This window comes from Seriola lalandi, unplaced genomic scaffold, assembly GCF_002814215.2.
Source record: "Seriola lalandi dorsalis isolate HSWRI2012SDOR001 ecotype SW California unplaced genomic scaffold, Sedor1 jcf7180002054577, whole genome shotgun sequence".
NCBI classification, from domain to species: domain Eukaryota; kingdom Metazoa; phylum Chordata; class Actinopteri; order Carangiformes; family Carangidae; genus Seriola; species Seriola lalandi.
The window spans coordinates 1,769,556-1,795,148 of NW_019525130.1; the positions used below are offsets into that span (position 1 = coordinate 1,769,556).

Sequence of the window (25,593 nt, forward strand, 5' to 3'; positions counted from 1 at the left end):
GGGGGGGGTGGCAGTGCAACACACCGAGGGGCTTTTGTCTACCTGAACTTAGGCTGTAGTGGTTTAGCGGGTCGGCCACCCATGCATTGTCCTGTATTACACTCTCCATCTCCAAGTCTGCATGCGGCCCGATGGACAGATGGACCAACAGACAGATGAGCGGATGGATGATGGAGACATGAGAGAATCAGCAGAGGGAGAGAAGCACTTCAAGTTAGAGAACAGAGCAACTGTGAACTTTGGGACCGTGAGGTCAGAAGCTTTGCATATAAACTGGTATGTGAGACAGTGTACAGATAAAATATATGCAAATGAAGCGGACCCAATAATAGAAACACTGTATTATTCAGTAAAACAAGTCTTTTTAAATGTGAGAACTTAATTTAACCTTTACGTTATAATCCTTAAGATTTTAAAACCCTATTTTTCTTACTATTTATGGGTACGTTCTGACATTTACAGTCTATGTAGCAGTTTTTATTGTTAGTGGCTGACTGTGTTGTTCCCTTGTGGAAGTCAAACTGCCTGTGTAAGCATGGGGGACTGACAGGAAATGACACAGCCTTTAATCCAGTGTTACTGATTCTAATTTTCACCCACTGATATCAGCCTCACTGTTTACTGTTCACTCTCCCAACACCAGCCATGCTAAGCCAACATTTCCTACTGCTGCTAGTTCACATTAAAGGCTTTCCAATGGCAAACACAGGGTGGTGAGCGCTGACCGTGACTGCTCATCAAAAAAACATCTACAAAACAGGAGGATGGTCTTTTTTGGCCAGTTTTAATTATATCAAGGAGTAATGAGGTAAGAAGGAGCAGCCACAGTGAGCTGTTATATTAGATGAAGTGCTGCAGGAGACAGGCCGCACACCTCCAACGTCTCAGCATGATAACAGACTCCTGTATTCTGCTGATGTGTGGAAAACTACTTGCACTATGTGCAGCATGAAAACAGACGGCGGTTCCTCATGTCATGATGGAAAAGTTATGCGAGGAGTGTTTGCTGTAGTATTAAACCACACTTGCTGTTACTAGCAGCAGCCACTAGTGTCGCCAAATCAACCAGGACTAAAATCTGTAAGGATTATAATTTCAGCTACAATCACCAAAACTCTGATGTACAAAATGTGATAAGTGTGTGTGTGTGTGTGTGTGTGTGTGTGTGTGTGACTGGGTGAAGCTGGGGTGAGTGGATGGGGTGGATGAAGTGTGTATACCAACACGCACAGGGGGGGAAGAGACTCCAAGAAGCAGGCTGCAGGCCAGAGCAGGGGGAGGCTGAGGCAGAGGAGTCACAGTCAAATGCAACAAATCAAGACACATGCTAACACAACTGTACATCCCTGTGCATTTAGACAACAACAGTGTTAAAAGATACACTCAGGCAGTGGAGAACGAGCAGCGCAGTTCTGACACAGAAACAGGCAGTAACAGCATTACACCTCAGACCCTGTTGAGACCTGGAATTAACATGCGTCTTCAGTGATCCAATCGCAAGTGGTCAGCTCTAAGTACGTCAGTTCACACCTGGTTTTAAAATGCTTGTGATTGAACCTCAGTTTATATACAAATATACAAATAAAAAAACAACAGGTATGTGTTGTTGTTTTTAGCAATCCGACAGATGGGTCTGTTGTCAATGTGTTTTTGTGTGTGTGTGTGTGTCTGTGTGTGAGAGAGAGAGTAAGAGTGAGAGAGAGACAGAGAGAGAGAGAGCAAGGCATGGAAGGGATGAGCGAATCATTGCTCAATACGGTTTTATTCATTTGAAATTTTGAAATATTTCCGGTTCATGATGAAACTGTGTTGGGACTAATCAGACTGTGGCGGAGGACGTCAGTAGAGTGGGCGGTCCTTCACTGTGTCCCAGACCACCTCCCAATGTGGTCTGAGTGCGTTCACACGTGATGCGACGCATGTTAACACCAGGTCTAAACAGGGCCCTAGTTATTTGTTCGTAACTAAAACCAGGATCTGCTCATTCACAGAGTTACATGTTAATATTACTGATAACAGAGAATCTGCAGGATCTGAAAACCAAATATTAGACTTTGGTTATTACTTTGTAGAATATAAGACTAAAAATGGGCTGCTCAAGAGAAAGACAATATCTTTTAGCTGTACTCAGAATGTTTAGATAACACACCTGACCTGCGGATACTCTGGGACAAAAAAAAAAAGAAAAAAAAAAAAGAAGACATGCAAAAAAAACAAACAAAAACAGCAACAAGCATTAAAACATTGCTGAGGAGCAGGGGAGTGGGCAGGCAGATTAAGTCAAGCCTTGGGCAGTGGAGTGTGTGTGTGCACTGCAAGAGTTAACTCTATACCGCAAGATGCATTTCTGATCAGTCACACAGTCTGAGAGGCTCAAAAACTTGACTGGCGTGTCAGATAAAATGGGTGTGCAAACAGCACCCGAAACCCTGCACATATAATGACACCCCCCTCGCCCATAATTGTGGATCTTGTGGGGTTGGTGTTTTGTTTTTCTTTTTCGCTGTGTCATCACTTCATCCAGATCCTGGAGCCTCGGAGGCTTTTCAATGGTCAGGAACCCTGGTGTCCAGTCGGACAGCGGCGACAGTAAGTCACACTGGTTCGCAGTCGGTGTTTGGATTGGAGGATGTGACATGGATTCATACGGCACTGCGAGGTTTGATCAAAAGAATTTGCTCGGAGCAACATGATGTGAGCTGCAGTGTGTGATTCAGTGTGTGTGAAGGTGCGGGAGATGTTTAAGTTTAGCCTCAAGTTCTACACCGCAGCTGCTGAACGTTGTTAAATGCTCTATTTTTTGGTTCAAAGGGAGTTTAGGTTATTCGTTTGCCTTTGACGCTCTTGGGAGCGTGCTAAAGAGCTTATCTGTTTGCTCTAGACGGCTATAGATTAGCACAGTTATTTGCAGTGGATTTGCATAGTGCTGAGTCAATATAACACGATTAGTGGGCTATTTCAGGGGATGATGTGTTAGAATTATGTGTTTTATTTCACTGTAACATGCTCATATGTTGAAGTTGTATCTGTGTACTGATGTGTATATATTATAAAACAGGTACAGACCTCTAACAGGGCTTTGTGTGTTGAACCAAGAGTTTTGGACATAATGCAAAAATGGTGTAGGGATATTATACTGGAAATCTACTATACAGAAGATCCAGTTACACACGCACTCGCACACACACACACACACACAAAACCATCATCACAGACCTAACCACTATCTGAAAAGACGGCCATATCAGTGAGAGATTAGCTGCCATCAATGATAACTTCCTTCCAACACATTTCCTGTGAATGGTTTGAAGAGGAGGAGGAGGAGGAGGAGGAGGAGGAGTACCTGGTTTTGGCACAGAGTTGGTCATGGACTGCGGCACTTTATCGTTTATGAGCTCCACGCACTCGCTGGGAAAGAAGCCGACCTGGACAGAGAGCAGCAGTGAGACAGGCAGGTGAGTTTGGAGGACGTACAATCAGATTCAGATAATAAAATGAAGACTGAGAAAACAGACAACACGGTATCTGTGGAGGTCACATCAGTCATGTGATATTGGGATCAGAAGCACTGTGACAAAGATGACATTTTGGGACTTGGTTCGGACATTTACTGATCGGGCGTTATGGAAATGACCACATCACTGTCATGTGGGTATGTGTTCGGATCCTCTGCTAAAAGAGAGCACAGACAGGGCCTGTTCAGCTGTGCTAGACTGTGGAGGAGTTGGGAAATGTCAAACTGCCTGAATCTGTTGACATTTTTCAGAATTTTATTTTATTAAGCATTTTATTATTTTACATATATTTCCTTGCCACCAATTCAGATTAATTAAATTTCTTTGCTCTGGCTTAATAAAGTTTTATAGTAAGTTTACAGATACTCCTACACCAATGCTTTGTTTTCTCTGCATATGTGTAATATAAGTATCTGTGTACCTGGTCCTCTTGTGAAAAAAAAACTCTGGTGCCGCTGTGGTTTTTCTTTAAAGACTTAAATTGTAGAGTACAGGCCAGTGGCACAAACACACACCACCTTTGACATCACTGATTGACCACCTCCTAGTGGAGAGAGGCGGTACTGCAGGTGTATTTGTGTCACTGCTCATTTGTTGTTCCCAAGCACATGCCCTGTTTGAGCTTCAGTCTGCATTTAGTGCGATCTTAAAAGTGCGGATCTGATATAAATAACAGCCATGTGTCCAAGCTGCAGGCGACCAATGGGCCCACAGTCGACATGAAAAACAGGCTCTCCGAGTCTCTGTGTGATGAGCAGGAGAAGCTCTGTAAATCCAGAGGAGGGCAGTGGTCTCCAGCCACTGAAACGTGTCTGAGCTACAACTGATCTGACCAGTGAGTGCCCGCCGGCTGCCATGCTGCCAGTGAGTCTGGATGGCAGGACAGCTTCTTGGAGGAACAGAGCCAAACACACAGGAGGAGAGGGGGAGCCGGTCAGAGGAGATTCAGTCAGACATCAGCTAAAAAACCTGGATTTGTTGTGGCACTGCAAACGATTCTGACTGTGGAACCTCTACAGTGAAGTTTAGGTTTTGCTGTTGTTTTTGTGTTTGTTGTTTGTTTAATGACAGTTGAGACAGTCATGCATTTACATAGCTGTAAATATTCGCCCTCATGCTTTATGCCTCAGTACACACAGGGCCAGATTTACTAAGAAAATGATGCAACACAAATGTGTGCTGCAGTTTCCATTCCATTTGTGGCCCTAATCTACATGTATTTACCTCCTGATTTGGTGAGGGAGCAGCTCATTACGCTGTCAGCTCCTGGGACTGCTGGGATCTGTCTGACATCATCAAGCTCCGGAAAGAAATGATAGTGTTCACTGTCACTATTTCACAAAATATTACTCCTAAAAGAGCAATATCATAATCTTTACGTCTAATTATTAACTCATTAGGATTCACAGGAAACAATAGAGAGAGCCCTGACAGGATGGATTGGATTGTTAATCGTCTACAGTTTGTCTTTTCAGTACAGTCCTCCCAGACAATGTTTGAGTTGAAGTGGACAGATAATAAGACATGATGACTTTGTATATGAAACTAAAGACACTATAATTTTGGTAGATACACACAACTCAGACTACTGTAACCTCAAGTAACCTTCAGATAAACTAAAGAATCATTTTCTTTCACAAAATGAGGTTTTGATATCCATAAGAAGATATATTTCTGGTTTTAAGAACCAAAAACCATCTCAATATAGTTTTACTTCTCTCTCAGGCTGCTGTTTGGAGCTCTGGTAACAACAGGTCAGTGAGCCAATTAGAAGAGAGGAAGCGCTGAGCCTATATTCTGTGACATCACAAAGTTACAGAAGTCCTGACGGCTCATTTTAAAGCTCAGTGAGCACTTTGATACTCTCAAAGTATTAATATAAAACCTAGACCTGCTTTATAATCAAAAAATCTCACATTGGACATCTTCCTTTATACAATATGGGACCTTTGAGGCACGTCAAGAAGGGATTTCTTCATGGTCAGTGTGACAGGATGACCGATTACAACAAGAAAAAACTGTTTCATTGTCCACTGTGGGCATGTGAGTACTGCTTTAAGACAGACTTGATAAACTGCTAATCTGTCACTGAATGCACACAAACCATAAGACCGGGTCCACCGTTGCTGTTACAGTAATCAGATATTGTGTTTGTTAATAATTGCTCCAGTTTTTAACTATATACAGAATATAGGCCAAATTTGAATTTATGTTTCTTTTCATTACTACAGGCTTCTGGCTTGTGTACAGTCACTTCCATCTGCGCTGTATTTACGCTTGGTGTCCTCCTGTCATTTGTTGTCTCTTAAATGCATTTGGAATGAGGAGAGAGGCGCACCTTGCAAACACTCACAAATTGTGATTTGTGTTAAATGCACTGCATGTGTGTGTGGCAGAGTGCATCAAATCTGCGCCTGAAAACCTGGACCAAAAGCCGAAGGTCAGGGTCAGACCAAGTTCAGCTCTGTGAAAAACACATGGTCCTCTCTAGCATTTTATGGAGCCAGGGTGGTGGTGCAGTGGGGGTGCCAACACAGGGGCTGGAGGGCTCCAGCAAAACAAAACAAAAAAGCCCCCAAAAAAACACATGCTCATGCAGTGGAAAAAAAACTATATATGACTTAAATAACACTACAACGTCACTATAAAAGATTTACCCCGAGATCATTGTGATGAAGGATAGAAATTGCTGCAGCTGTGGTAACTTTCCAGGGCTGTAAAATCCTTTCTGTGAGTCTTATAAACCTCTGTGCACCACGCTGGCGTCTGATAAGCCTTTAAAAGCATTAATCTGTTTCTCCAACTGGACTCTCTGGGTTGTATTTCACTGTCTCACGGGTACCTTTAACAACACGCTCCACCGGTGCAGCCCCCTGTGTTGTTTTAATGCGGAGTGCCCGCTCAGTAAATCTGGTCCTGGTATTTTGAACATATTTGTTTGGGTGTAGCCTTCGCACAGAAACATAAAGTGGACATAATGTTTTCATCCATTATTATTCCAATGGACAGACTATTAATTTTACAGCTCACTTTGACAGCTTTCTTGTGGCATCTAATTAATTTAATTAATACTTTCATAATTTATTTCAGTTACAAGTGAACAAATACATGATTCTGAGAGCTGAAACTGGGAGAACCTAAAGTCCTGAACGCCACATGTTTCAGTGTGTTACAGGACGGCACTGAAGACCCTGTAGGAATATAAATCAGTTCAGCATCACAGGGAGAGGCACACACACCCTGTAATCTGCTCAAAGGCTTCACATAAAACAGGATTTGTAACTTGCTTTGTCTTTCAGCAAACTCGAGAGTGTTTGAAAACTGCTCTACAAAGCAGCGCTCTGTCCTTGTCCTTGAAATACCTCAAGTTCAGCTCGATCAAAAGTTTACAGTCAGGGGAAAAAACAGAGGGAGAGAAAACGTGTGTGCATACGTGTGTGTGTGTCTGTGTGTTTTTGCCCTGGGGCTGCAAGTGTCTTTTTTTTTTTGTGAGCTGTGTACCTGAAAGCCGTGCTTGCCCCTCCACCATGTGGTGTCTTCTTTAGGGGGCATGTCAATCACTGACACAATATCTCCAACCTGCAGAGAGCAACAAATGGAGGGAAAGATAGTAGATTAAAGACGTGTCTGAATGGCCAGCAAGGCTTTGATTTCTAATCGCAACAGCATAAATTCAGCAGGGATCGTTCTGAGCGAGCTGATCTGTTTGGACTGTGATGTCTAAAAATGCATTCAGCTACCCGTTTACTCACGGTGAATATTTGCATTGAAAAAGACAGCTTTATTACTCCTTCAGTTCTTCGTCTCCTTTCGTGTCTTATTGTTTGTCAAGTTCAATGTTATGAAATCTTTATGCAGCAAGTAACAACAGATGAGGAAATATCTGTGAGGAATCTTAATGGATTCCCAGAACAGCTGGAGACACAGAGAGAGTGTTGATGTTGTTGTTGTCACCTCGAAGGACAGCTCGTCAGACGCCTGAGCGATGTAGCGCTTGATGACGTGGGCGGCAGCAATAGCTGGCACATTGATGGACGATTCTTCATGGACCAACAGATGATTCCCCTTATTGTCAACCTGATACACACACACACACACACACACAGACAAGACTTACACGTCATTTCATCAGTGGCAGATCACAAATTATTATGGGAGCTGGACAAAATACAGAACAATGACATGAGGATGAATGAGTGAAATCATCCTGCAATGAAAAAAGCTATCTTGGTGAAGTGTTTGAGACAATGCAATTTAACATGGTTCCAATACAGAGCCAGAGTTTATAGCTATTGTTAATTTCTGTCTCTAGTTGGGCTTTACATGTACAGTGTAATTAAAATAGTCAGTTTTCATTATCATTAAAATTAAAATACACTATAAATTACTGTACTGAAATCCATTGGTTGTGATGTACAGTCTTAAAAAAGAGACGACAAGAGCAAAACAAAAGAACAAAACAAGCTGACAAAAAAGTCAAAGTGCATAATATTCTGCTTTTACTGAGGTTGTCAGATGTTGAATAAACCTGACATTTATTCCTGAGGTCGTTTTAAGTGCTGTTAAAGAAACGTTTGAGTGACACGAGCTAATAAACACAAAAGTCGACCCATGTCTGTCTCTGTCTTTCAAACAAGACACAGGTCACAGATAGAAACACCTGGATGAGAACTAGTTAGTCTGCATCTGCACAAACATCAGTGTTAAACTACTGAATAATATAAACCCATGTGCTGTGAATGGGTTGCTGCAGTGTTTACACAGAAGAAGCAGCACTTGCAGGATTTCTTTAAGCATTTCATGAAAAGAAAATTCAGCACAACTCTTTTTCTACCTACTTATTCAAGTATTCCTGCAGTGGAGAAGAATGAATTAATAGGATGGCTGGGAGTTGCCACCAATATCTACTACAGGGTTCTGCTAATCCTACAGTAATACTTGGTATTATTGCACTGTATTTCTAGGTATCCTGCAGAAATAGAAACCCTTATTAATCTTTAACAGCAAAGCAGAACACTGTATGTCTTTTTGTTTCGGTCATTGTTTGTCTAAGTTAACTTATTTGTTGATCCAGTTCTGCTGTTTCCAACATGTCATCAGGATTTTATAGACGTTTCTCTTTTCTGTGTGACTCGGCAGGGTTTCACAACACAACTCCGGCAGTTCTTTAACTAGAAAAGCAGACCTCACTGTTTTTCCTTTCACACACTGTGCAGGAGCATTAATGAATATGTCTTTTCTTTAATTCATCTGTAGATGAAACCTTTCTAAGGCAGAAGCCTGACAACTTTAAAGTGATACTGTGCAATTTTTGCAAACAAAAGCTGGCAGATCCCCTCATTAAAGCTTCGTCTTCACAACTGAAATATATGCACGTGTCAGTGTACACCTTGAAGCCAGAGAACATGTCAGCCTTACCTCCATCCATGTGAGGGCGGGCCCACAGTTGATCTTGTTGTCAGCGATGGCTGAGAGCCGGGAGAGGTAAGCTAACAACATCTGGGAAACTGACTAACATGGAACAAAACACAGACAGGCCAGTTAGACTCATTATACTGGCCTCAGATTTAATATCCATTATTATATCATTATTATGCATTTAGTACTATGATCATTACTAATGCACTGAATAGTAAACTTAGCTGTTAAAAACAAGTAACTTCAGTTAAAGATGAACGTGAACTGTGTTGGTAATCACAGATAAAAGTCTCTGGCTCCTTTTTTTATGTGTTTGTTGAGGGACAGAGGCAGATAATTGGGCAGCTACAGTAAACCACTTGAAATGACATTTGCGGCTATGACTTCATATTACAAGGGAAGTTTACTTTTATAGTTTTTGGTGCCACACATCTCAGTTGAGCTGACGCTGACATTAAAACTCTACTGAGAAGAAGGGGTGGGATGTAAACTTCGGCTCCTGTGGCTGACATCTAAACCTGCAGGTAAATAAAATCCAAACCTCAGGTCCCAACAATGAATCCTCTAAATGCAGCTTTGTAAAGCTACTACTCTGAAAGTGTCCACAGACAATTACCAATTTGGTTTGATGCCTCTGCTTTCTTTTTAGAGCCTCAATCTGACCATAACGTTTTCACTGGCTAAGAAAACCTTTCGCAGACTGAGGAGGAAATGACTGGCAAAATATCAAATGGTGCATTCCCAAGAAATAAGCCGTGTAGATCATATTGGATATCAAAGCGCAGCGACTAGAGGAGCTTTTATCTAGAAAACTGATACCTTGTTATCTTGTATTTTAAAGGTGTGTAGGCAGCAAATGTTATTTTTCATTTAATTCAGGGACTGAGTATACACTGGGGGGTTCAGTGGAAGCATAAACAGAGTGTGTGAGAGGTTCCCCAAACCTAAAAATAAAGATGAATTTTGCCTGTGGTCAGGTGAAGGCTAAAAGTTAATTCATTTCAAGTTAAAATGTGAAGATGATTCAATCTAAATCTTTTGGATCATTTTGCTTTCAGGCCTTAAATGTGTGTGTGCAGATGTGTGTTTTGAGTGTTCACCTCTGACTGATCGGTCAGACTGTCCAATCGAGGCAGCTCAGGTAGCTGTGAGAAGCGTCGGTCGTAGATGCAGAGGTGCAGGTGTTTGTCCAGGACACGGAAATCCTCATAGCTGCGCTTCACAATCCAGCTGCGACCCTTCACAACCACAACAAAAATTTGAGTGCAACCAGCAAGGAAACAATGTTGAAATGCCGTCTAATGCACACCCCGGTGCCTAGAAATATGAAATCACACAAAAGAAAGTTTGAATTGCCACACATAGCCTGAACTACTCTTAATGAAAATAAAACTGGGTCAGAGGCAACAATCAAAAAAAGGAGTAGTTGATAAAAAAACATATCTTGAATCCAACAACCAAAAAGCCAAAGAATACAACAGATTCATCATGTTTGTGCAGGTCAAACAGCTGTTCTGATTTAATGCATTGGCGCATGTAAACACGAGATTATCTCACAACCCAAATTTTCAATCAGAATGAAGAAAAACCTGATCATGCAACTGCAGCTGTTCAGAGCTCCACAGAAAAATATTCCACAATTTCATTAGAAAGTCTTTGTGAATATGTGATCTGTTTCCTCTCTACTACAGCTTTTTTATGGTTTCATGTACTTTTAATACAGTTTTATTTTATTTAGTTCTATTATTATTCTTTTTTCCTTTTCCTTGGAAATCACTTTGTAACTTAAAAAACAAGTGCAATACAAATTCATTCTGATTTCATCCTAAGCTCAAGGTCAAACACTGTCACCAAAAGATTTTGTTACCAGAGAGATGTTAGGGATGACTGTTAGCAGATGTTCTAACAGACATCTTTAACAGCTCTCTGAGTCAAGCCGTTGTCCCAAGATGCTTCCAAACTACCACAATAATCTCAGCAGCAAGGTGTTTCTGAATCTTTGAACACATCACAGCCGGCATCTCCACATCACGGGATCCACTCCAGTTTGCTCACTGCCCCAACCAATCTCCAGAGGATGCAATGTCCTCCACACTGCACACAGCACTGACTCACCTGGATAATAAAGGCACCTGTGCTAGAATGCTGCACACATATGTTCAGCAATGAATACTATTATCCCACAGAGACTAGTGGGGAAACTTTCTCTGCTCGGCCTCAATACCTCCACCTTTCTCTGGATTCTGGACACGACTGTACCGCCAGATTCAGGGGAAAGAAGTTCCTCATATTTTTGGATGACACCACAGTGGTGGGTCTCATCAGCACAAATGATGAATCAGCGTACTAGAGGGCTGGTGTATGGACAATAGTCTGGTTCTCAATGTCGACAAGACTAAGGGGAGACTAAGTGGCTCCACAGTGGAGAGCATAAGGTTCCTCAGAGTGCAGATTTCGGACACTCTCACCTGGTCCATGAACACCACCAGGACTGCCAAACGGCTCCAGCGGAGATTGCACTTTCTTAGGAAACTGACATATTGCATCACCGCTCGAGCTGCAATAACCGTGACACTGAAGCCCTCTAAGAGGGTAGTCAGGGGAGCTAAGAAGTGTCCCTACCCTCTATTCTGCAGCTTCGCCAGAGCTAATGCCTCCACATTGTCAGTGACCCCTCCCACATCAGGCAGGTTCTGCAGTATCAGAGCTGCAACCACAAGGCTGTTAAACAGCTTCCTCCCACAGGCTATCGAGCTGCTTAACAGCCGATCCATCTCACTGTAAGACCCTTAATTCGCATATATTATTTCTGAATACCTGCACTGGACACTTTGAATAAAAAGTGATAAAACTTTGATAATGATTCCATATTAAATTGATTTGATTTGATCTTTAACACCACAAAAAAGGTCACAAACCTCTCTATTACAACGACAGTCACACCAAAACCTTTATCACCAGTCACTGTTCTCTGGTACTGTCTCTATTTTTGTCCCCGCAGACGCTCTTCTTTTTATGCAATGGCTCCGTCTCAAGAAATGAAAAATGAAATAGAGAATCAAGTCTCCCATGGCCTTGTGTACTTTGATATTGGAAATGTCTTCGTAAACAAAGAACATTGACGGCTTCCTGGGCCCTTCATAGTAAAATACAGTGATGAAATGCCAACAGTGCAAGTGCAAACCAAGAGAATTTTGCCCTCGATCCACCACATTAAATGTAACTTAGCTATTTAAAAAACAAAAATCTATGAGTGATTCCATGGATTTGTTGTTTCTTTTTCATCCAGTAAGACCGGGCTCCAAACCTCAAAACCCCACTGAGAGAAACTAGCGGTGGAAAAAGTCTGCTTTGATTTGGCCTAGAAAGATCTGTGTGTACCGAGGCCAGGGCTTGTGCGACTGGGACTGCAGTGCACCACTCAGCCCACTGATTCTAGTGCTGTTTGAAAAGTGCTGGCTGGGGGAGACGCCGCTGGGAGGGCTCTGTGGGCTCGGGGAACTCTTTATGCCTTTCCTGTCCCACTTTCAGACTGTGCTTCTGGTTACCTCCTTTCTGGGTTGGTGGAACTGAACCTGCACTGTGCTACTTTCTCTGTTTAAAGTTCTGGGTGCAGATCTCAAAGCAGACTCTTGGCCAGTTTTTTGTCCCTTTTCAAATAGAACTGGTGTAGATTTAGCAGTTTTCCGATGGCTGTGAGAAGTTGGAATTTCCAAGTACGCAGCCGCATACTTGTGTGGCTTTGCCAAGGTCGTGCAAATGCAATATGATCTGTGGAGGGATATGCATGAAACCAGAATCAAAAATGTCACTGGAGGAAGCCGGGGCAGAGCTTCAGAGCAGCTGGTGGACATGTGTGTGTTCTACTTAAAGGCTTTCACCAAGTTTGGGTTAATTAAATTTCTTGCAAAACTATCTATATGATGTAATCATAAATAATTTGGCTGCTACTTTACACTGACATCCCTCCTTTAAAAGGAATTTTGAAGATGACTAAGCCAAATTTTTCTGCTTTGACGAGACCTCTGCAATAAAACTAAACAAGGAACACACATCAAGCTGTAAGAAGAAGACGGACATGGAGACAGAGATGCCAAATAAAGGGAACACTCCATAAGGCCTGGCGCAATGAATAACTAAATGGTCCAATAATGACACAGAAACATATAAAGAGATCAACATAAAACAAATAAATCCTAAAAATTCAGTCAAGGCAACATCCTTAAATCGTCATAAACATGTAGAGTACTCATGGTTTGAAAAAGTCATATTCTGAAGCCCCTTGTCTATCCATCATTCTTCAGGATCGTTCACCCATCCTGGCACACCTCCAGAGCTCTTTTCAGCTCAGCTCCAAATTCCCACATAACTTGGATTTTTGAAACAATAAGTTAGGTGTTTGAGAAACGTCTGAGTTTGAGCCAGAGCTGGATATCTGGACAGGTTGTACTCAACCATCATTTGTGGGTTGGAAATCACTTCTGACAAGTTTTTAGAGAGAAGTTGAAAGCATGAATACATTTGTACAAATGCGTGGGTGTGTGTGTGTTTTCAAATGAAGTGGCGCCTGTGTGGGAGTTTGTATATAATTACATTTAAGTATATAGATGCTTGTGGGTGGTTAGGTATGTATCTGTATTTCTGTGTGACTGCATCGTCAAATTCAGTGGAGTCTTACCTGGCAGTAAATATGAACTAAATACACCAGCTCCTTAGACTCATAGCCGTTCCGCGTCACTTCACACTGTTCATCCCCGAGGGACAACTGAAAGACACAAAGAAAAGGGTCAGAATGTTAAACAAGCATCTTCCAAGAAATCAGTTCATTTCAACAATCTCTAATGTAGTGCAGCAGGGACAACTCCATATCTTCAACAGGTTTCATTATTTCAAATTCATGGCTGGACAATACTACAGTCTGCATGAAACTTAAAATCGCATTCATGATCTCATGTTGTCCAAACCATGTCAGGCAGGGAAATGGGCATAAAACGAAGCAAACTAGGAAAAAAGAAAAAAAAGATTCTATTTATATACTAAATAAGGTGGTAAATGTTTGTAGTAGAATGACTGGTTCCATACAGGAAAATCTGCAGGATCTTTACAGGTACTTAAGGAATCTGAATCCATCACATCAGATTGTTCCCACCCTTTACATCAACAGTTTCAGCGTCTGCCATCTGGATCCCTCTTCAGAGAAAACAAACAGATTCAAACACTCTTTTGACCTTTTCAACCTCCGTCATTTTCCTCCTAAATTCTAGGAGGAAAAGGTAGATGTTGTTGTTTCTGTCTATTAACATACATACGCAATTGCCCCACTAGGGACAAATAAAGTGACTGACTGACTGACTGATTGATTGACTGATTGATTGATTGATTGATTGATTGATTGATTGATTGATGACCTCAGAGTTAAAGCGAGGCAGCTTTTATTCACACAACTCATCTGTTCTACATGACGGGACAACACAAAGAAAGAAAAGGGGTGCACGTTCAAACTCGACCCACTGACAGGAAGCTTTTGAACATACGTGGATGTCGTATAAGACGATGATTATACTCATGATGTTCAAGTGCACAGAGCTGACCGCCCACATTTTGATTAAATATAGATGAAGCAAGAAGCTGGGAGGGCTGACACAGCTGGCATGTGTTCAGTAGAGAGGCTTGAAAACAATATGAACAGCTGTGTAAAGGCAGGTGTCCTCTTTAAAAGCTCTATCTTTACAACCTAAAATATTGAAACAGAAACAGATCTCAGTATGAAGTGCCGTCGTCTGGCGGAAACGCTAAACTCCTTCATGGAAAATAACTAAAATATAACAAAGCAGTAATTTCCATTATGGTATGGTATGGTTTGGTATGATTACTCTTTATTTTAATGTATCATTTTATGCACACAATCCAGAGACCAACACAACAATATAAAACCTGATTAAATTATTTGTTTTCTGCAGATGCAACATAAATTAATTATTCCTTTTTAATTCGGATTTTCCTTGGTGTCAATTATTCTAATTGACAAATTTAACCAGTTTTTAAACCACATCACATCCCATATGCACAATAGTATATTTGCCTGTTTTTAACTCAACACAGGTGCAATAAAGAAATCACTAAAATGAACACAGGGAACTCTGGGATACAGATCCATGTAATTCTGTATATTTTTGCCAAAAACGTTTTTGTCACCAAGCATTTCCACAAAGCATGACCACCACCAGCACCCACTATACTCACGTATCTCCACTGTTTTTAATGATACAGGTGTAAACTCCCAAAATGACCTTACATAACACCTATTTCCCCCTGCCCTCTCTCATATACGACCATTACTGATGATAATATATGCCTCTGTTTCTTTAGCTCTATCTTCATCCAAAGTAGCAACATTAACCTTAGTTTCTTGAATCACACAGCATTTTGGAACATTTTAATGCTGTCGTATCAGGTGCAGAAAATACTTCTCAGTCTCCAAATGTCATTGAGCCCCAGGTGTTTCTTCATTTCCACCATTAATATGCCGCATTTGTGTGCAGATATCACTCATTGCTCTGCCCACTGAGCTCGGCTCAGGAGGTGATACTAAATATCCAGCGCGTTTTGTTGCATTTATGTATGAAAACTGTAAATTGTTTGGACAGTGTTGGCAAGTATGATATTACTTTAATTACATTTGTCAGTGAAGTTATCCTCTGGTTTCTCTTTGCTCCATTCTGTCAATCTCCATTCTGCAGGTGGGGGCCTTTCATTAATTTACTTGTACTGACATTTAAAAGAGGTCACGTGCAAATGTGAAAGACAATCACTTTTTCTGTTGTGTCTGTCCCACAGCTGAACAACACTCGCGTGCCATACAGCGCATGACAATGAAGATGTTTGTCCTGCAAAGCATCGCGGCCATTTCAATGACAGATATCTAAAACATTATAACTTGTAATACACGGTGGAAAAGCCAGTAGGAACCTAGAACCAAGACCAAGGGTCCTTCAAAGTCCCATATTGTATAATGTGAGATTTCCGTGTCTTGTTTGATTATAAAGCAGGTCTAGGTTCTATATTAATACAGTGAAAGTATCAAAGCGCTCAGTCCACAGAGAAATGCACACAGCCTGTATTCAGAAACTCAGCTTTAAAACAAGCTGTCAGGACTTCTGTAACTTTATGATGTCACAACTAATGTCACTGCCCAGAGCCATACCCCAAGCTCCGCCCACCTTGACCCACCATCCAACCTGAGTGTTTACCTGAAATCTGCCATATTTCTTTTCCACCACAATCAGAAGAGAGGCTCAGAGCCTCCTCTCTTCTGATTGGCTCACTGACCTGTTGTTACTAGAGCTCCAGAGAGAAGCCTGAGAGTTGAGATGTAAAACTACACTGAGATGGTTTTTGGTTCTTAAAACCAAAAATGTATCTTATACATACATTTTAAATAAAACTGTGGTAAGTGTAACATATGGGACCTTAACTATTATTGTTTATTATTAACTATTATTATTACTATTGAGCTGCTGGACACCTGAATTCCCCCTATGGAGAGAATAAATTATCTATCTATCTATCTATCTATCTATCTATCTATCTATCTATCTATCTATCTATCTATCTATCTATCTATCTATCTAAGTTCTAGGTATGAGTCCTATGAGTTACTGGGCAGTTACACGCCTCTCTCATATTCATAATGACAGAGGAAGAGGAAGATATGAAGATATGATGTGACACATCACCCAGCCAGGTGGGCTGAGGTCTTTGCATGAATGCAGTTGGTTTCAGGTTGGAGGGTGATTCCATCAGAAACAAGTGAGTATATTGTTCAGTGCCACTGAAACTCAGCCTGGCTGAAACTGCTGTAAAGGATCTGTTTTCTCAGAGTCCGTCTCTGAACGCGTCTCTCTCTCTCTCTCTCCACGTTTTTCACTGCTCCTCCTGCTTCTACATGTTCGTTATATCCGAGTCATCTCCCATCCACATCTGGAGGAATAACGTTTTCATTTTCTTTTCTATCTGCTGCTTCTTCTTTGGTTGAATCTGCATCTGTTTGTTCAGACTGAAGACATTATCTGCTTCCGTAACAAGCATAAAAAGAAGGACTGAAGGTATTTATGAGCTCTGAAGGTCCACTAAACAGATATTGTCGAAACAATGTCACGGTGCCAGTGAGTGGAGTAAAGCACATGGAAGTGTTTTTGTTCCCATTAAAGCGAGCTTGATTTAAGCACAGTTGTTAATGGAGGAGCAGCAGTAGATTGGAGCCTTCACAGAACAACACGGATCTTTTCTGTGACTGTCTCTTTGCAGAGACACAAACTAGCATGACATCAAATGACCTAATTATCTCTCTGTTGTTCAGAATCAGCACTGAGAACCCCAGAACTGTTTTGCATTTGATGCACAAGCTCTCGACAGAGCAGCCAGCAAAAGCTACAAAAACAAACTTTACAAGCAGGAGTGCAAAAAGGCTTTGGTTTATGGGTTTGGACCTACAGTATTCAGCTGCCCAATGACCAACAGCGATTGTTTTTAGCGACTGGGATCAACAAAACATTGTTGTTCTAATAGACGATGCAGCAAATGTCCAAACTCTGACTGCGAAACAGATTCATGTTCATTCTCTGTAATGTTTTTGCAGTGGAACATTTTACCTCTTCATCTTATAATTGCATTCAGCCGCACGACCTTGCACATAAGCTGCAGTCAAATTTGTTGGTACTGTTTGTTGGTTAATTTTTTTGATTTATTTGAGGGATTTGTTCTGTCCCCACATCTTTGAAAGTCAGAGTAATAATAAACATAGGTCTGTTCTTGCAGATGACTCAGTGAAAGTCAGCCTTTTGCACAATGACACATAGACCAAAAAGGTATTTATTGACTTTTGCAGGAGGTCCACTATTTTTTAAATCTGTACTTAGGCACAATGGTGCTTTAGGCTGAATGCTAACATCAGCATGTTAACATAATCACACTGACAATGTTAACATCCTCATGTTTAGCAGATATAGTGTTTAATATTTTCCTCATGTTTGGACACCAAGTCCAGCTGATGCTGATGGGAATGTCTTTAGTTTCACAGGTGTTTGTTTAAAGCAAAGTGCTGGACTCATTCAAATTCTGACCTGATGTCCGAGGATCACCAAAGTTATGAGTTCATGCTGACTGGAACATGAATGGCTGAACCGAATTTCCTGCCAATCCACGCAATAGCTGCTGAGAAATTTCACAAAAACACAAAAGTCGACCAGAGGGAGCTCAGAGTGGAGCCACTGCTCCTTCGCATCAAAAGCAGCCAGTTGAGGTGGTTCGGACATCTGGTTAGGATGTCTCCTGGGTGCCTTCTAATTGGAGGTCTTCCAACTGGTAGGAGGCCTCAGAGTAGATTATATATCTCATCTGGCCTGGGAACACCTCGGGGTCCCCCAGTAGGAACTGGAAAACGTTGCTGGGGAGTGAGATGTCTGGACTACTACTCCAGATGTCTGGAACTCGGCTAAGATGGATGGATGGATGGATTGACCTCAACCTCATAGTGCTGCTAGAGGTAAAGTTAGATTCATGCGTCATTTAATAAGTCAAGTAAGTAATTAAGTGATTTAATACTTATTTATATATTTCAGTCTGGACCAACCAACAGACAGACACTGCCACCACTAGAGCTATGTCACTTGCATGGCTAAAAAACAAACCAAAGGATGTATTTCTTAAGGAAGCTGTGAGGTTTCAGTGTTGATGAAGGCTTTGTTGAAAGTGATGATCTGTTGGTTTCTCAGTCTGAAGAACCAAAATCCATTTGGGAGAAAGGATGAATGTGCACTGTAAAGTCACTGATGTGATTGAAAGCTCAGGTTTACTTATTGGACTCCAGGGACCGTTCATTCAGAGGGTTTAATTCACTTCCAGCAGGATGGAGGTTTTCTCTCCCTAGAAGTGGCACTAACAGATCTTTAAGGTCATTCCTCATCTTTTCTAGTTCTATAACACAAGCTATTCCTTTGTTTTAGTGAGAGTTATGAGACTTATTGTCTGTTCTGTAATGTTGTTTCTCAACAATAAAAAAAGATATGAGGTCTTTTATTCCAGCAGCTACTGGCTTTTAAACAGAATGTGATTTGGCTGGTTTCTTCTTTTCTCAGCTTTCCCTCCATGGTTTTTGTGGCATGACAGTGACACTGGAGTTCACCTGTGTACTTCCTTTTATTTATTGTTGTTTTTAATTCACACTGCTGTATTTATTATTACTGTAAGCCAAGCATAAAGGCTTTACTCTGCTCTGCTCATAAGCAGGTGGTGTGTATGTGTGTTTATAAGTTCTGATGTGCGCCGGTGCGACTGTTCCATTAGATGGAAATGTCAAAGGTGCCTTCACACACACAGCTGAAGTCTTCTGGAACTGTTTCATGTTGAGGTCATGTGTCAAAAACAGCATTAAGTCAATACTGTGCACAGCTAATTTAACAATATTTGTGCTATTACTGAGTCTTGCATTGTGTGTGCAAGCGGCAGGACTCCAGGGTCCAGCACACAGAAGGCCCAGCAGTGTTTCTGTAATACACTTTCATGTGGACTTTCCAGCAAACAGTAACAAGAGAGTCCGGGATTGAAACCGTTCTTTCTGTGATTCTCTGGCCATGTTGGACTGATAAACCGTGTTGAAGTTCAGTTCTACAAAACACCTCAGAGCCTCACGGATGACACTAACAAGCAGCTACATCAATCAGGCACCTTGAGCATAACATCTGGCTTCCCTTCAGCATGCTGGATCACCACGGCCGGTATGTTGAAAATAGACAGTAGCTAATAATATGATTGGAGAAACCACTAATGCCTCTTGGAAATAAAACACAGCAATTGCAAAGATTTATAACATGACAGGGACTTAAAAAGACTATTGCAGATTTAGAACCGCAATGACAGTTAAAAAAAGATCAAATGAAAAAGTATATATGGAGACAGGAAAGGCAATGAATGAGTATGTGTATATATGTACATATGTTTACTATATTTGACGTGCATTTGATGACAATGTGCAGAGAATGGGACAATAAGGAATATCTATGCATCAAATCGATGCAGCAGAAACTAATATATCTTTTTTTTTTTCCATCTTTCCCTCATCCACACATTCTTCTTTCTCGACAACCCGACACCTGTGCTGTCCAAAGGCTGACAGGTGCAGGTGATGTAGCCTGTAGCTAGGTCTGTAGTCAACTGACACTGATCAGCTGAGGACATTTATCAGACTTCACACAGATCCCTCTGGAGCAACAACAGGCTTTATACAACTTTTTTTCCACATAATGCAGTCGAACTCCTGTAAACAGACTTTGATGTATAAAATTGCTAAAACTCCCCTTATAGAGACCAAAATAAACAAAATAATGTCGGCTATGGTAAAGAGGTTCTGCAAACATGAGTAAAAAACTATTATAAACTAGACTACAGGCCTTGAGATTTGTGGGTAAAGCAGCACTTTGGGAGCATATCAAGTATATCAGATATCAGTCAACACAGACTGATATTTAAACCAGAGGCTTTACTTTCTCAGGAAACAGCTTCCTTCCTTTCCAACTACATATTTACGGATATGAACACACACTGTAAAAGAGTTGAATTTCTAAGGTAAACACTGCGTACTGTATAGTCCCTTCTCTCTGCGATTCTATACACAGAATAATCCTTCAATACAACCACCACAAGTTCACACAGTGTATGAACAGACTGCCAACATGTACATCTCTTTTGCAGGAGGACACTTGTCATGTTGTGAGCATAACAATATGTTTGGACATACGTGTGCATCTGCTGACAGAGCTTTCAGAGATGCAAGATGGCTTTTACTGAATAAACAAGCCTGTGTGCTGCAGGATGGCTCCCAGCTGAATAATGACAGAGACATTTCTAAAACTACTTTAAAGTCAGTATTTGCAGAAAACATCTAAATACAAGGACTAGTTCCTGCTCAACACAACGGTTTCACCATCTCAGCAAGCGTTCGTCTGTTTTTAGCCAAATTACAACTTATGACAAGAGAGTCCAGATCCAGAGCCCGGGCCAGATCCTCTGCACCCAACTGAGCGGCACGCTACACAGGTTTGTCTACCATTCCTGGCCTGTTTTCTGTGATGCATGCAACACACCACATTATAACTTGATTTCAATCCAACCTGCACTGCACTAGCACACGTTGTCCCTGTAGCCACAGCAAAGCTCAACAGCAAAGGTGACTGCGATCTTGCCAGTCCTGAGCAAACCCGATTTTAAAAAAAAAAATTTTTTTACCATAAGCACCAGAATAATAATTTGAACAGGTTATCTATCACAGAATATAATACTAAATGTTATTAGTTATTCTGAATGTACTGGGTGCAAGTTATTACTCTACATTAGGGTAACAATGAAAAGATCAGACCACTGTGACAGAATTATAAAATCACAACTTCAAGCTGTAAGCTGGAAACAGATACACACAACACACAAATCTATGGGTGGTCTGCGCTTTCCTCTTGTTTACATAATTGTGACAGCAGGCTCATAAAACTAACAGCAAGAGAAATATGATCCATGGTGGTCATTTTCCAAAGAGAGCATGTCAGAGGTGAAGTTGCACTGTCCTAACAAAGGTTTCTGCGGAAGAACAAAGAATAATCTAATAGCCATATCTTGGACACAAGCATTTTTGATGAGTCCTGCAGGAACACAAAGACGAGGGTGAAGCACTGCTCTGTTAACTGCTGAGCAGCAGCAGAAAAAAAAAATGAAAGAACAAAATTGCACAGTCAAAAAGACAGAAAAGACAGAAAGACACTACTCACAGCAATTTTACACTGGTTTTTCCCTCGTCCCTTGTTTTAGCTCCTACACTTTCCTTCCCTTCGTGCCGTGGAGCTTCATGCTCAAGAGTTTCCCCCTCCTTAGCGCTCCAACACCTGTCTCCAGTCTCTATTTCTCAGTGCGCGTGTGTGTTTCTAGAGCGTGAGAATGTACATCCCGTCTTGCAGAGTCCTGTTTCGTGTCCGGAACACAATTCCCCTCGGCGGGACGTAAATGTCAGCTCCTCACTTTCTTTCACAGACAGAGTGAGCTCTCCTAGTGTGGGACTCAGAGACAACGGGGGGGAGGCAACAATATTAGCGCCAGCAGCAGTAGGAGTAGTGTTGGAGCAAGAGAGGTGGTGGTGGTGGTGGTGGTGGATTCCTCAATGGGATAGCTTTTCATCTCCTCCATTTTGCCCTCTCTCCCATCCCACCGTTGTGATGCCCCATCCTGATTTTCTTGCCTTCTTTCTGTTGTTAGATTCCTTTCTCTGATGGCTGCCACCCAACACAACTTTAACACCCAATCTGATTAGCAACAGGAAATAATGGGAAGGAATCACCAGATTAAAAAACAAAGCAAACAAAAGTGTTTCCTTTCAGTCTTGTTCCTCTGCAGACCTCACTGTCTGATTACTCTGTCCCTCAGCCACATGCTATTCTCTCCCTTTTCTCCTCTTCTCCCCTGTCTGACATGCTGGCTCACCCCTCCCCCTTCTCTCCTCCTCCTCTCTCTCTCTCTGGTTGGTACGTTCCTGGGACAAAGAGAAGGGGATGGAGGGAGGTAGGGACAGAGAGAGAGAGAGAGAGAGAGAGAGCAAAAAAAAAAGAAGCAGAGGAGAGGGCAAGAGGCAACAGAGGAAAAAAAGGGGAGGGGGTGCACTTGCAGGAAAGCAATTTTCTTTCCTTCCACATGTGCAGTCCTCTCTCTGCAGTCTTCCTGCACAGTGGTAGTCTACTAAAAGCCTTCAATGGAGAACATGTGCAGTTCTTGTCGACAATAAATAGTAAGTAGACAATTAAAGTGCAGAAGGACATCGAGGTGAAGTATGTCAATAACTCACATTTTGCAGCAAATAATGCAAAGCTACTTCTGCTCTAAGCAACTGAACCCTGCATTTAAAAATTCACTCCACAATAAATAACCATGTGGTGTGGTAGCTCACAGTCCACCACACTTGCAAAGTAGAAATAGAGTCACCCAAAATACAACTTTAACCTCCCCTCTGCTAAACAGCACGCTCTCGGGTTGCAGCCAAATATCTCAAACAAAAGGAAAAAGAAAACGAGGAAATAAAAGTGTAGGTTGCATCATCTGTGATGACTTCAAATGTGCCATCCACACATGAGATGGATTAAAACGACCTACTGCTACAGCAGAGAACGGAAATCCATGCAAACAGCCAGCCTCACTTTGGAGGACATGTGGCAGCCAAGAAAGGCTGCAAGGACACAGAACTGCATGGGAACTGCAGCGCTCACCCTCTGGGTGCTGCTTTAAAACATGCATACGTGTGTGTGTGTGTGTGTTTGTGTGTTTCTCTATTAAAAAAAATCAAACCATATAAAAACATGCACCACTCCAGCTTTAAATAGTGCAAACTAATTTACTTACTTTCATTGCCGCAACCTTTATTCCATAACCGACTCAGTTATAAAAACTAAAACTAAACTGAGAAGAATAAAAAGGTTTTTCTCACCAAACCTGCCAAATATTCATTAAGAGTCAAATAACAGTCGTCACTGGGGCTGAATTTTCCATGATTTCAAGTTCAAGATGAGCTGTGAGCCGTTACCCTTACTAAGCTGGGATGTCTGGTTAGAACCAGAGCACCAAATCACTTTCTACTACAAGTCTGCTTATGGATATCAAATGATAATCCAATGATGACCCAGTTCATTCAGCTCACTGCACAGCTACGTGTGGAGAGGTCAGATGTTGTCCAGGAAACATAACCACAGCCAAAGTCCAAGAAACTGACGCAAAAAAACAAAAATCTGCACGAAGGGACAGCAGTGCTTTTTTCAAAATCATCAATGTCACGGTGGTACTAGGGGATCATCAAAGTCAGTAGAATTCACCGTCTACGAAACATCAATGTCTGTAGAAAAGTTTGCAGTAAACCATCAAACAGGTATTGAGATATTTCAGTCTGGACCAAAGTGGTGGATTGACCAACGGACCAATATTACCGGCTAATAAAATGGCTGATAAAAATAAACCCAGTGAACTACAGTACAGTGCTACAGGAGCTACCAGTGGCTAATGAGCCTGGGATTTTTCAAATAATCCTCAATGATTATCTATAGGCTGAGATCACAGAGGATTTGTCAGTAAATGATAGTAAACATAATGAATTTCTGATATTTTCAATAATAATGTATCATCCTTTAAATAAAATACCAACATTATTTTAGACACTCTAAAAACAGCAACACTGCTTGTTGGCCCATAGTGCTTCTCTGTGCTTTTAATACATTTCCCATGAGTCTACCCATTCACTGCTAACTGAGCTGGTCAGACCCACTAAGTTCTACACCAAAGACCAAGAGCTGTATTACGATATCCACTTTTCTAACCGTATGTTATTGGTGGAGCACTAGAGAGCCTCCTGACTCAGTGTTTGACAACAGAAAATCCAGACTTCTGCAGTTGCTGCACAGAGAGACTCTGGTCTCACGAGAAACCTGGTAACACAAAACAACAACAAGCTCTGGCAGTCAAACTACTATGTTTAACCAACTGTGATATACATCTGCATTTGCCTTTCTACTCAGTTTGTTAGTCAGACTCCAACTTGAGGACTTTGACTCACTTGTTCATGGTGATACAACACTATTTATAAACAAACACTACATGGGTCGAAGCCGCTCATTAATGTGTTATTTTCAAAAATGTGGGGATGTAAATTTGCCGAAAATAGGGGAGTAATGCGATTAAAAATAATGGCTGGTCCCCCATGATATTATTTTCACACTGTGGTATTTTTATCAGACTGCAGAACTAGAGGGGTTTCAAGTGCAGGGCTGCCTGTGGGGCTTTGTGTTTCGGGGCTGAGGGAAGAAGTGTGAAGGGGCTCCATCTAAAATCATTACTAAAGCTATAAAAATGGATCTACTGAGGGATTGAGGACTGCAATGGGATTTAAACAGAGAGAGAGACAGATAGAGAGAGAGAGAGAGAGAGAGAGAGAGAGAGAGAGAGAGAGAGAGAGAGAGAGAGAGAGAGAGAGATCGCTGTAAGGGGATGAGATCATGGCTTGGAGGAGGTTCACAAAACAAATCCCATTATGAGGAAGATTTATGTGCTGTAGTGTACATGCATTCACACACACACAACTGTATATACACCCAAATATGAATTCAAGCAGAGACCTAACAGATGAATGGGAACTGAGTGGGGCTAAAAATGGATTTGCACCTTAGTGTAGAGAGTATAATGTCAATACATGGATCCTACTAATTCAGGCCACTCTGTTATCTCACCTCTCTGTTAGCTGCCGGCCTGTTACAATCACATGGCAATGTGAGGGTGATTAGATAATGCAGAGAGGGCACTATTCACAAACACTGGTCATGATGCACGAGCTACATGGACTGTATCCTTTCAAAGCATCTCAACCATCCAGTTTTACAGAATGAGTGGAATGCAGAAAACACCAGAAACATCCCCTCGTCGGCAGGATATTGCGATTTTGTATTCTCTATTCCAACTTCATTTTAATGAGGCCAGAGAAGGGGTAAGACGTTCCAAACATGCTTTCGGTGCTTCTGGAGTGAAGCAGTTACTCCAGCAGCCGGTGCAGCAGTTAAAATGTTCCCATGTCCCAGCTACCCCCCCCCCC

General features: G+C 41.6%; 1 protein-coding gene across 1 annotated transcript in view; it reads right to left on the reverse strand.

The window, feature by feature from the left end:
- The window catches only part of arhgap32b (Rho GTPase activating protein 32b), a 111,758-nt gene that overhangs the window by 23,990 nt on the left and 62,175 nt on the right, over positions 1-25,593 (reverse strand). Inside the window, exons 6-13 of the mRNA XM_023417734.2 lie at positions 13,612-13,698; positions 10,034-10,171; positions 8,934-9,026; positions 7,470-7,592; positions 7,017-7,094; positions 3,344-3,425; positions 1,231-1,281; positions 43-117 (exon numbers count right to left, since the gene is read on the reverse strand). Coding sequence (XP_023273502.1) covers positions 43-117; positions 1,231-1,281; positions 3,344-3,425; positions 7,017-7,094; positions 7,470-7,592; positions 8,934-9,026; positions 10,034-10,171; positions 13,612-13,698 — 727 coding nt within the window. The remainder of the gene's footprint in view (positions 1-42; positions 118-1,230; positions 1,282-3,343; positions 3,426-7,016; positions 7,095-7,469; positions 7,593-8,933; positions 9,027-10,033; positions 10,172-13,611; positions 13,699-25,593) is intronic.